Here is a 13,871-nt window from a genome sequence, read left to right as displayed (position 1 = left end):
CAATCCACCACAGCCCAGGGAGATGTATTCAAATGTCTAGTTTTTGTTCAGCCAAAATCATGTATGATGAAGAAAAGCATTAAGTCCTCACGTGAAAAACTGGAACCAGCACATATTGTGGCATTTTTGCTTGAAAAAAAATGACATAAATTACTGATTAATCCATTATCAAAAAAAGTTGATGATTCATTTTCTGATTAATTGTTGTAACTCCGTTGATTCGCCTTTTACGGTAGAATAATGATCACTTTTATTTCCTTGAAATTTCCAATTTACATGCAATTGCTGACACATACTGGGCAACGGGAAAAGAAGCACAATGAAGGGGACGAAGACTTCATTAAAATGACAGACATCAGAAAACCACCAGCTCTGCAAGTAGTATATGTAGCTAATTTAACAATTATCGGCCAGTGTCTCGGTAATTTGAGAGTCTCCGCTCGACGAAGACAAAAATGTGTTTAAGCCATATCATCTAAGTTAAAGGTGAAGTGAAGCAGACCTCAAGAAGCTCCCTAATTTACCAACTTTTAATCATTTACTAAACGTTAAAACACCGAAATGACTGACAGGGTTTCCCATCGTCCTATTTAACAGTATGAAGTCAAATGTGAGAACCGACGGGTTTAACTTCAGCGACATAAACTCCTCTGTCCTCAATGATTGACGCCTCTGATACTCACATCTCTGGTTGCGACGCCTGCCTTTGTACATGGTCATGACGAGACGGGAAAAGACGGGAGATGCTCTGCTGTGGCCGACACGACTTCGCTTTTCCTTTCCTCTGTCTCTGTTTTCTCCTTCCTAAAACTAGACAGACTGCCGGTGCACTTCCAGCTTCAGACTACCAGCCGTGCCGCCTCAGACCATACCATTTGTCAAACTATTCCAGGGGGAACTCTCGCCTCAAATACTCCACTCAGCTCCAGCTGCAGGAGCACAAGTTAAACCAACAATCCCCCTTTTTCCGTTTGTGTCGCACAGATTAGTGGAAGATAAATGACAAGATTATGATTCTTTATGGATGACAGCAAAATACTGACATCCAAAAAGTCTCCCTGTCCCTTTACATGCAACATTAAGTGGCATTTAAGTGGCTATAAAATGTAGCACAAAAAGCAAAAAGTATGTTTACTGTTAAAGAAAATATGTTTGCTTTTACAATATTATTAATATATAGTGCAAGTTGTACACAGGGCCGTAGCCAGCATTTTAGTGTCCACCTCCCCTCATGTGGGGTGGGCGAGGTGAGGGGGACTCATAAATATTTTAATAGTTTCAATTTTTCCTGTTTAACTTGTTCAGTCACCTATTCATTTAGACAATCTTTTGCCTGTCTGGAGGCAAAACCCCTTGAGGAAATACATGCATTTTTAATTACTTAATTTACTGGCCTACAAGCTAGAGGAATCTGCCAGTGAAATACCATCATGTGTATGGCTACAACTAACCTTTTTTTTCCATTATCGATTAATCAAATTTGCTTAATCAAGATCCTGAAAACTGTTGCTGGATTAAGTTATAAACAATTGACTAATCATTCCAGCTCGAGTGTGAAATTAACAAGAAAAGTACAGAGGACATGACTACAGTGTCCTCAGTAATAATGTAGCTACAGTACCACCATTTTTATTTTCCTTTTCTTTAACTTTTAAAATTATATCAATATCATTCCAGTACACTGAAAACAATTCATCTGGTGCTTCTGCATTAGGTGTGTTGCATGTCAAATAAACTAAACTAAACTAAACAGGAGTGGTTGTACTTTTTATATTGTATATGTAGTGTGTTTGAAAAAGCCTGAAAGCTGTACATTACATTACATATTACACAATAAATGTAAACTAATGTAAATGTCATGACTACATTTATGTTATATGTTCAAACATACTGTATACAAACTAATGTACAGTGACACTGACTTAAAGTAGTATTCACTGATTTTTTTGCCACTTGGGGGCAGCACCACAAGCTGTAAACACAACATTAACATTAAACTTTCAGCGTCGATATTGTGAAAATGTTAGCAAACACTAACCCGTGTTTTTTTTTAGCTCTGTTTGACTCTCCCTCTTTAGCTGCTAACTGCTCCACCATATTCTGCAGCTAGTCTCTTACTTTGTTTGTGTACTGTTTGGGGAAAATTAACAAACAAACCTAATGAAGATTGTCATAAGTCAATGGCTCTCATTTGATATTCAAGGTCCATCTTAGAAAATACATCCTGCTTTTTCTTCCATTTAAACCTGCAAAAAAATCCTGTTTTAACTCACCCATCAAACAACGTGCTTTCATCCATTGCTAGGGCCAATCAGCTTCTCATTGCCACTGTCTGCCACCATTCAGTTTTTTTTCTTTGTTTTTAATTTAATTTAAAGTGGATAGGCTGTGGACTTAAGAGACAGATTGAAAAAGCAGAGCGCCCAGGGGGGGAAACAGCCTAATGATTCCCCAGCTGTTGCAGCATTTGGGCTCTGTTATAGATGAAGTCTTGTAATTGTAACAGCTAATTACACTGACAAGGGGTTTGCAGCTGTCTCGCACACCACATGACGTCTTAATCGTCCTCCAGCTTCTTGGAAAGAAAAGACAAGAAACTAAAATCTCATGAAAGATAGAGGCTGACTATTAAGGATTCATGGCTTCAAGGGCAGTCACTTGAAAATGCCTCACCTATTGTCTCATTTGTGACATCTTTGGACATTTAAACATCTCTTATTGTTTGACGTGAGTAGTGAAAAATGGTGCAACACAAAAACGATTCTCTATGTGCTTGTGCTTTTTGGTTTTGTTCAAGAAGGTTATTCCAGGTTAATTTGGAACAAATTTGATAGCTCATCTTAACCACCACCATGAGTGGCAGAAGAAGCATAGCCACTGTCATATCTTCAAACAAAGCAGACCATGTGTCCTCAGTTTGCAAGTTGCTGCAGAAAGAAAGACATTCACAGAAAATGTCACTATTCACGGCCTAAAGTGACTCATAAATGTAAAAAATGTGATTGCATATTCTGCAGAGGATCCCTGCATGAGCTTGACAACTGGGGATGCAAATGAATCATACATGCTGAGGGACAAATTTGATGTTGTCGCCCTCACTGCTATTCTCTCAGCACCATCTAGTGTTCATGCAGGTGGAAAATTCATGAATGTATAAGCAAAGAGGCAAAAAAAAAATGTCTGGCAGTCAAAGCTCCAGTTAATATTTCAGCTTTGATTTTAATACATTGTACAATAATTGAATTATCAAAATTTTATCAACCATATTCATTTCTGTATCGATTTCATGTCCAAATTGTAACTTTTCATTGTTACTTACTTACTCTCTTGTTTTAATGCTATGGAGCACTTTGTTAACTTCATGTTTTAAAGAGTGATGCACAAGTAAATTAAACTAAAACAGTCTCTGAGAAATGGTTTTCTGTGGGTGATTTTCAGATCGGGGTTTTGACAAGTAGATCTGCAAACAGATGGTTACCTGTGACGTGAAATACAGACACTATTCCCAACAACAACTGTCTCAAACATAGAAACAAAGTGTCCAGACATTTTTCAAACCTCACCATCAAGGATTTATCAGAGAATCTAACAGCTTTATCATTATCTACCTAATACCACGAAGCAAAACCTTAAAACACCTTGGATTTATTATAGTGTTCTGCAGTAAGTATTTCAACCACAGAGAGGCACTCAAAGACCAAACCAGACAGCAGTCACACATGAAAGCTCTTACACATTATGAACTCAAGATAATGGCAGAGCAGATACGATCAAACCAAGCACCGATTTAAAAAATGAACCTTAAGATATCAATACATCTATGTCCAAATTTTATCCACAAAAGCAGAAAGTAGGCAGAGAAATGCTGAGCTGGTGAAACGGGGATGAAACTCACCCCTGCGCTCTTCATCACCAGCACACGTCCTCTTTAGGATCTAAGTAGCTGCTGTCTCAGGCCAACCACCAGTGTGATTGAATGTCACTTTTATTTGCATGAACTACTTAAAGTCATTGTGTCCGCAACTCAGTCATGTCCAAAGGAATTAAGTTGAGTAAAGTAATCGCTGGAGCTTCAGTATCGCACGGCTATTAAATCTACTCAAGCGTGCTCGCTTCATACGCAGGTCATTACAGGTTTGAATATGACCTCATGACCCTCCTGTCACATGTCGTACCTTTACACAATCGCCCTTCATGTCGCTCCTCACTGGGGATTTTAATAAAAGAGCAATGTGTATGAGAAGATATCAAGAATTCATATCTCGTGCAGACTGCTCCTACCTCTGGCAGAGAGAGTCTAATCAAATATAAAGTCCATGTTTAAAAGATTAGACATAAGGGTTAAATTTCACAGTGGCAGCAGAATAAAAGCAGAGAAGATCATTTCCAAAGCAGAGACGTTACTGTAGACACCCATGGTATACCTCTGACATTTACAGTGCATTGTTAATATACTGAATTTATTATGTGTCCACAGATGCTCAGTGTTTACAGGGACACTGTGGATGCAATGATGCAGACAGGACAAAACAGATGGTACATGTGTTGACAACAGCGTGAATATCTGTGGTGTGTTTTATAAATGTGATTCGTTTGTCTTCTTAGCAATTAGGTCATATGAATGAGCAGCCTTAATGTCAAATGGCTGTTTTTTTTCAGCGGTCCAACTCTAATTCTCATTTCTGGCTGTCATTTATAACTAAGCACTTTGTTTACACCGGGGTAAAGACTTTTAATGCCTCTTTAAAAAGTGACAGTTAAAGGAGCAGGTCTAACATAGCGGGAAATAGGATTTCTTTCTCCAGTATGAGATGAGACTCTCATCTCTGTAGGTTTATTATCAAACTAGAGCCAGCAGCCAGTTAGCTTAGCTTAGCACAAAGACAGGGGGAAACAGCTAGCCTGGCTTTCTCCAACATTTAAAATCTGCCCCGTACCTTTGAAGCTCACAAATTAACATGTTACATCTTGTTTTGTTAGGTTTATGGTTTATGGTACTGTTGTGGTTTTAAAGGGAGTTGTGTGCTGCAGCTATCCAAAACTTTCTGTCTGTATGCTAAACTAATCTAATCACATCCTGGATCAAATTTAGCGTACAGACATACGAGTGGTATCGATTGTCTCATCTAACTCCTTGCAAAAAAGCAACTGTTCCTTTAAAGAAGAGTTACAATTTATTACAACACGGGTCTTGCTTTAATAATCTCAGCCATTGTTACCATTTCTTATGATAACATCATACTTATCAAAGTAAATGCTGATATCTGGAAGCAAGGCAACAGTAAACAAAGTCTGACAGGTAAAAAAAAAGAAACAGGCAGTCAGAGGCTCCAGTAGGTTGTAAACAAAGATCATCTACTATTGTCTCACTTTGACATTTCTGGAGAAATATCAAAAAAAGACATTTAGTTGCCAGAAGAAGTGAAAAATGTTACACCAGAGAAACTAAAAAAATCTTTACATGCTTGTGCTTTTGAGTTTTATTTAGGAAGGTTATTCCAGGTTCATCATCATCATCATCCTCCTCCTCCTCCTCCTCCTCCTCCTCACAAGGTTTTAAAAAAGCCAACAGATCAGCTAGATTTTTTCAGACCACTTTATTCAGAAGAGAATTCCTAAAGTTAGCCCAACTGAAATGTGAGTAGTAATCCCTCATTGAACAGGAAAAGTATCTGAGAAAAACTACAGTAAAACTGTGGGTCAAAACTGAACCACAGAACCAGGAGGTCGGTCTGTAAAACGGCCAGATTGGGTAACAATTTAACTGTCAGCCTTTATTTTTCTTCAATATAAGTTTGGTTTATGTGGAGGTTTATTAAAAACCTGTATGATTGCTGATATATTTTGCCTATATGTTTTACTAATTTTGCCAGGTTTCCAGAAATTAACTCTGTGAGTACACAGTTATTATTACCAGTAGAAATCATTGCCAAAATAAAATAAAAAAAAACACCCGCTGGCTCAGGCCTGACTCATTTTCACTAGTGTCAGTCATAAATTTCTACACTAATACAATAATAGTTCTTGAGTCATGTAAGTATACAGCAAATCACTGTGAACACAACTCATCCCTGCAGTTTTAGCACTGCCATGTGTAATTTCACAGCCAAAAATGCATGAAACTGGGCAAACGCAGGGTGGAATTACAGATGTGACCCTGCAGCGCTCTTATTCATATTTAATGAGAAAGCAGGGCTTGGGGAGGACTTTTATTTTCTATGGAGGAGACTCTGAACTAATCAATAAGTAATATAAGGAAGATTTACAGGGATCCACTGAACGTCCATGAGGACTGAGCTCTGAATGTTTCCGCCTTGTTGCTGTCTGTCTGTCGTCGCACTTTCTCCTCGTCTTCTCTGTCTTATCTTTATGTTCAAGCTCTCCTCGCGTCCTCGCCACAGCCTGGCTGTGTTTAACTACTAGAAATGAATTCTCTATCGGAGCATCTTCACACTGGCGACACCTCTCTATTTCAGAATTATTTTAAGGTTTTACTGATCAAACTTCCTTGCCAACAAGATATGTCACAGAAGTTTTGACAACAAACAATTCAAGCCAGATGTTAACTTCAGGTCTCACAGGAAATTATGATTCAAAACAAGAGGTCGACTATTTGACAACAAGAGCTTGAAATAACATGCTTGAAGGTCTCAGGCTAACTAAATCTGTTTCAGATTTCCAATCTTAAACCTCATTTAATATTGGATTGCCTTCATAAAATGATCTTTTATTATTGGTATTGATCCTTGTTTTATGCCTCTTGCCTTATTTTTTATATTTATTTCTTGTTTTGTTTTATTGATTTTGCAGTAAATTGTATGTGTTTTATATGCAGTGCTTTGTTTTGTAATGAGGTTTAGAAAAATATCATAGATAAAGGTTTTTATTATTGCAATGATCATATTACACTTTCAATCTACCTGTGCAGATGTTACATGAAGGTGTCTCGATAACACTATAGCACTTAGTGCTGACGCTTACAGCATGTAAATGATAGTGTCAGCGTTATAGATAGATAAGAAATGTAAGGTATAGGTAGACGATAAAATGGAAAGGAATAAAGAGATAAAAACTTTTTTATAAGGGACAGTATTTTCTTAATTACTGGGTACTCATTCAATAATTACAGGGTACAGTGATGTACAGTGATGGTCTTTGTTGTTACTGGGTATTGGGTATTTCAATTAATTAGTTGTGGTATAATTTCTGTTGTTGTCAGGCTAAGCATGAGATAAAGAACATCACTTTATCTACAAAAATATTTTATGTGCATGTTTTAACAATGATAATAAAATGTAGTAATTATAATAGAGATAATGATAATATTTTTGTCAGGGTGGATGAAGGTAGTAATACGACACGTATTTATCTGTGTTAAAACTGAAAGCAATAATTCTCTATAATGTTTAATATATAATGTAGTGTTTTATTGTTTTAATACTGGTTTATTAATATTGATGCATTAATGTCAGCAGGCCTTAAATGTTGAGGTGGAGCTCATTTGAATATATCTCTAGGCAGCTAAATCTGTAATAATGATCATTTTTTACTCTTACCTAATCTTATCATGTTTTGAATGTAATGTGATTATAACAGTAACCACAGCTGAGAAATAAATGCAGGGGAGCTGAGCAGAAGTATAACATAGCATTAAGTAGAAATACTCAAGTACCTTATAACATGTACCTTAAGACTGTACAGTACAGTGCAGCGCTTGAGTAAATGTACTTTTAGGATTTAGCTTTAAACTAAGAATCAAACCCGATTCGGCCTTTATGTCCCATAATCATCATTATAAGAAAATTATATATATATATATATATATATATATAGTGACGGTTTTTTTTTAAGCGAAGACTGTGGAAATGTCACAGCAAGCTCCCTTATCAGAGTGTTGGTTTGGAATATGTGGGCTGTACAATAAACCAGCCCTTTGTTCAACCCTTTCAGCCTGACAGTACACTGTAGTTTCCAGTGTGGTGCCTCTTATGTTCTCATTATTTGAACTGTAATTTGTGGGCTGTAATGTCTTAACAATGCATGAATCAGAACATGATGCATAATATTTGATCAGCATTACCTAGTGATTGTCCGGCGATGACCCTAGCGTTCTCTCCGGCCACGGCTGCCCTGGCGTTCCTCTCACTGGCGTACTGAACGAAGGCGTAGCCCTTGTGCACCGAGCATCCCACAATCTTCCCATATTTGGCGAAGATGGCCTCGATGTCGGCCTTGGTCACCACAGCTGTGTTGAGGTTGCCGATAAATACGCGGGAGTTGAGGGAGCGCGGGTCATTCTTGTTGGTCACGTTGCTGGTCTGGGTCTTCCCAGTCATCCTAGTAGTCCTGCAGCACTGCCTGCTGGGAGACACAGTTGGACACTGCTCAGGAAGCCAGGAAGGTTAGAGGTTACTTTCAGAACACTTAACGGCGAGCACCAGTGGGATGTAAACATTTATCTGAGCTGAAACTTATGTTGTAGGCTTATGTTGTAGGTCAGGGGTCAGCAATTAGCTTCATCTGTGGGCCAGTTTTTTTCAGTATTGCTTTATGGGGGGGCAATTTTACAGACAACGTGGAGACGCAGCTGTGTATCTTGACATTTTTTTCTTAGAAGATTTTGTTTTTGAATATTTTATTTCTTTTAAAACTGGGTTGTTTTTAGAGCCCGACCGATATTGGATTTGTGGGGCCGATGCCGACCCCGATATTAGGGAGTAAAAAAATTCAGATATCGATAGAGTTAACAATAAACTTTATTGTTCAAAATGACAAAAATACTGCAACGGTAACAGAGTATGTATGTATATATATATTTAACTTGAATGACAAATGCTGCCTATACAACTTGACTTGCATTTCCACTGCATTATTGCTTCTTAATAAAAGAATTCATATCAGCGCATATCGGAGAATATGTGCCGATACTGATGTGTCTGTGATCAAATCGGCTGACTGATAAATCAGTCAGGCTTTAGTTGTTTTAATATTTTATCCTAAGACAGATGTCATTTTACCCTTAAGAGTCCCAGCAGCTTGTGTTAACACTCATACAGCCAAAAAATGACTCATGTAGGAAAATGTATGTTTTGTGATGCACCATGAGGCTTTTAATGAAATCCCTGTTGCCACCTATTTGTGTTTAAGATGCAAATCACTGATTACAATCAGATGTTACAAAGTCACGTTTATTGGGATTTACAGGAGCCTTGTATTTACATCATGTTACCTGCACCAACTATAAAATATTTCAGGTGGAGAGCTAGATTTTTTCCAGAGAATTAACAACTGAAAACAAAGCACCAAAGAGCTTCAAGTGAATCATTTAACATTTTTTTAATGACTGTTTATGATTATTATAATTATTTTCTTTACTGATTAATTTATTGATTGTTTTCTTTATTAATCAACAAATCATTCAGTCCTTTAAAACACTCGTTTTGTGCAACCAACAATCCAAAACCAAAAGGCCCAAACCCAATTTTAGTCTAACTGTCCTCGGCTGTATGTTTCCTCTCCATGTCTACCTTCACTGAGGTCCAGGGAACATGGAGGCTGAGACAGATTGTTATCTGCAGGAGGTGAGAGGAACTCTGACATGGCAGCTGTGATTCAGACGTGTGAATCTGACAAATCTCACTGGATGCATGAACTGTTTTCCCACGTTTGAAAATAGCTCATCACACTGAAGTGACAAACCACTTGTTGTTCCACTTTTCTTTTATTTTTTGAGTCTCCTCCGTGTGGAAAAACTTCACATGTTGGTCAAGCATCTTCCAGGTATTGCAAGCATATACCAAGTACATTTACTCAAGTAGCTACAAGTGAGGGGTTAGATCCTTCGGAGGGGCCAGAACCCTAGGTTGTAAACAAGTGGAATAAACTACCTACAACAGTAAAATACTGCTTCCACGTCAATGCATCAGCATCAATAATATAATAATGTCATGTGTAATAATATATCAGTCACAGGAAACATTTTACTACAGAATAAGTACTTTTACTGTTGATACTATTGCATGTCGTATTGGTACTTTTACTTAAGTACAGTACTTGTTCAACCACAGATTGTTCATGCACCAGTGACAGCTTCATTAGTTTCACACTGAAACCAGGTCAACAGAAAGAAGAAAGGATTTCACTGGACTCTTCAAATACTTTTGCCCGCAGGAGAAGTCGGACAAATGATCTCAAATGAGCCCCGAAGTAATCTCCCTCTAAACATCTCCAGTCCTTCGCGAGCGTTTTACTTCCCCCTTGCAGCCGGCACTGTTTGTTCCCATACTGCTGCAGAACTCTGGCGGGATCACAAAGTGTCACCACAGCAATACTGAGGAATTTACTGCACCCACTCAAACATGAAGGAGGGAGCCTCTCTGGTTGTTTCTTCTTCAAATTCCCTGTTGGTGATGATTTTTGTTTGTTTGTTTGTTTGTTTGTTTGTGAGTGTGTGCACTAATGAGGCTTTTTAACCCAGATTCTTGCAGACACATTATTATCACAAGAGAAACTCTTGAAGAAACTCTGAGGCTGCAAGAGCACAGAACTGTAAAAAGTTTTGTGCAGGAGTGAGTCTCACAATGGTGGGATGTAACTAAATACATTTACTTGTACTTTACGTGAGTACTTCCATTTTGTGCTACATAATATTTCTATTATTCCAATACATTTCTGAATTTGCAACATTTTCTCTAGACTGGTACGATAACAGCTGTCAATGCTGAAGTTGGTTATGTAGCAGTAGCAAAACTTACAAATAGCTTCTTTGATGCATCAGTAAAAATAATTTTTGGGTCTGAGGCTGTTGAGGACATCATCTTGGACTTATTTTGTTTGACAATTTATTGACTTTATTGTACTATTTCCCCTATGTCCTCAAAGGTTTCCCTTAAGTGTAAGCCCATGATTAGAAGCTAATGATTATTTCCATCATCAGTAACCTGCCGAATGGATTCATTGTTTTGTCTATGAAATGTCAGAAAATTGAGAAAAATGTTAATTATATTTTCCCAGATCTTTAAATGTCTTATTCTTATAGCACTCATTTCAATGACTTACTCTTGCTACTCAGAGAATCGGGTCACATAAATAACCAACAGTCCAATACCCAAAACTTGCTGAACAAGGGGGGTGACCACCTAACAGGACTAGGTATAAATCTAGTATATGTCTGGACTGTGTATGGGTCAGTGTATCAAATAAAGGCCTGTTACGCTCTGCAGTTGAGGTAAATAAAGGCCCCAGTCACTATTTGATGAAATATGGTAGTTGAAAACTACCAATGCCCCCTGATGACATAATAGAGACTGTTTGCACTGGCCAATGGGAAAAGTCCAACACACAGCCAATCAATGATGTAACTTCATCACTCATTCAACCCTATCACTCACTCAGTCAGGGATTTTTTTAATTTGATGCCCTAATAACATTTCTTTGAGTTATATGATTTCCAGTTCTTCCATTTATTATGATATCAATGTTTTGGTGTCATTGTTATAGTTATTTACTGCTATCCCTATTTATGTTTTTACTGGTTCTGCCCCAATGAAGACCAGATCTCCTCGCTTCCCTTCGCCTAAGACAGCCCAAAGAATGGTTTCTTAACATTGGACTTTCTTTGCTTACAAAAAAAAAATTTATTAATACATTATCAAAACAGTTTCCAGTTAATTTTCTGTAAATTAAAAAACAATTTCAGCTGTATTCTAGTTTCATCCTATGGTCCAAAGACATGCAGTGCAGGTGAAGAGGAGACTCTAGAGGATGATATTTTAATCTGTGAATATTTTATGGCTCCAGCCCAAACCTACAGGCGCCTGAACAGAAATGAGTAAGTACAGAAAAAGGATGCAATAATATCTGTACGTGTTTTCTAAAAATATGTCCCTACATTTTCCCAGCTAGAGATGGAGGAGTAGGCATGCAGAGTGATAGTTACCTTCTACAGTACATCCTCTCTCTCTCACACACACACACACACACACACACACACACACACACACACACACACACACACACAAACGCACACACACACATATATACTCATACACTAACACATTCACTAGTACATTCTGCAGTCGATCTCCTCTCAGGCACACTTCACGTCACAATTTTCCCCATCCTACCTCTTCTTTACTTCAATCCTTTGCCTCCACCCACGCATAATCCATTCTCAATCTCCTCTGCTCTTCTTAAAGAAAAAAATAATGGAGGATAATTTAACACTGCTGCAAGTCCCATAATGTGGCAAAGCCCTCATTGAGTTTTCAGGAGTTGATTGACTTAATTATCAACAGAGCGGGGGACTAAAAAGCCACCAGTCAGTCCAATCAAATCACATACCACTCACTCCGTCTCTCTACCTTTGAATGGTCTCACAGCTCTGCTGCCTGACCCAACCCACTAAGACTGATGGTGTGAAGTGCATTGAATGGCCTCTTTAAGGCAAATGTACAGAGGTGAGGCCATTAGATGGTTGATTAAGCAAGCAAAAGCATATTTAAAAACACTTTCAACGGGACAAAAGGTCTTCCATAATTTATTCCCATGCTGAGTTGGGATATTGCTAAAAGCTTCGGCCTTTGCTGAAACGAAAAGTGAACAAAGCAAAAAGGTAAGAGATATATCATATGTATATTCAAACTTTGTTTAATAGAGCTGAAAGTGGAGAAGTGTGGTCCATATGTGTAGTAGAGCCACTTGTTTCCTACATGTGTATGGGTGCAAAAGAAACAACAGAGGCCCAAAAGGGCGACGCAGCTGGTTACCAAACTGTAGCTGTGTCACAATTCAGGGACAGCGTTGTTCGGAGGCTGCGTCTGAAGACCGATTGTGTTACAGCGGTGCAACTATGCCATCCCATTTCAGAGGTTCCTTCCCCGGGAAACGCGTCCTTTTCCTGGCTCCAATGGGTGGATCCTGTGTGGTCCAACCTATCCCAAGATTCATTGCACACCAGATATAAAAAATACTATGGCAGCAAACAATGCTGACAGAGAGCCTGAGGATTACACTATAAATTTAAATACTGGGTTTCAGCTCAGAACCAAAGACCTTAAAACCTAAAAGTTTTTGGAAAAAAAAAAAGTTACGTGTTGTGAAGGTTTCATGATGCAATGGTGGGTGCAGGCACAGCTGCTAACGCAGAGCAGAAATCCTCCATACGCCAGACCGCCTCATCTCAGTTCGGCCCTCGCGATCTACGACAGCCACGAAAGGCCACACTTTCAAAGGATGCAGCCCCTAAAATTGGGACTCAGCTAGTGTTTGTCAAACGTCTAAGAATCGAATAATTTTCTAAGAATAACACTTAAGAGCACAAAGAGCTCAGAGTAAGAAAGTTCTTCAGTGAAAATGAAGAATAAGACACATTTATCAAGAAACTCATGTGCAGGAGTGCAATTACTCTCACTGATCACATGAATAGATTTACTGCACTGCAGGCGTATAGGATTTACTTCAGAAGCCTCTGGAACTCTCTTTTTAGAGCAATATGAAGTCATAAGGAATTTGAATTGCTTTTATTCTTGTGCTTATGAGTCAGTAAGAGTGAAGATTGTTTTTTTTTTTGGCCACACTAGCAGCCTGGCTCTAGAGATGACAATGTCAGCCTGTTGGTTGTTCCACCACTTGGGTCCAAACCAAAATATCTCAACAGCTACTGGGTCAATTGTCAAGAAATATGGGGTTGACATATGTGCTTTTAAATGACATGTCTTGGGGCGTCGTGTAGCGTAGTGGTTTAAGCAGGCGCCCCATGTGTAGAGGCTACAGTCCTCGCTGCAGTTGGCCCCGGTTCGAATCCCGCATCGGACGGCCTTTCGCTGCATGTCATTCCCCCTCTCTCTGCCTCCCCGTTTCCTGTCACTCTC

The 13,871-nt window shown here is 38.6% G+C and overlaps 1 protein-coding gene across 1 annotated transcript in view; it reads right to left on the bottom strand.

Annotated features, from left to right (window-relative positions):
- Nucleotides 1-13,871, bottom strand: part of LOC111669131 (RNA-binding Raly-like protein) — a 35,727-nt gene that overhangs the window by 16,328 nt on the left and 5,528 nt on the right. The window contains exon 2 of the mRNA XM_023425372.2: nt 8,081-8,358. Coding sequence (XP_023281140.1) covers nt 8,081-8,336 — 256 coding nt within the window. The 5' untranslated portion in view covers nt 8,337-8,358. The remainder of the gene's footprint in view (nt 1-8,080; nt 8,359-13,871) is intronic.

Source organism: Seriola lalandi, unplaced genomic scaffold (assembly GCF_002814215.2).
Source record: "Seriola lalandi dorsalis isolate HSWRI2012SDOR001 ecotype SW California unplaced genomic scaffold, Sedor1 jcf7180002054777, whole genome shotgun sequence".
NCBI classification, from domain to species: Eukaryota; Metazoa; Chordata; class Actinopteri; order Carangiformes; family Carangidae; genus Seriola; species Seriola lalandi.
Note: the sequence above shows the minus strand (reverse complement) of the source record. Positions and strands in the feature narration are given on the sequence as shown.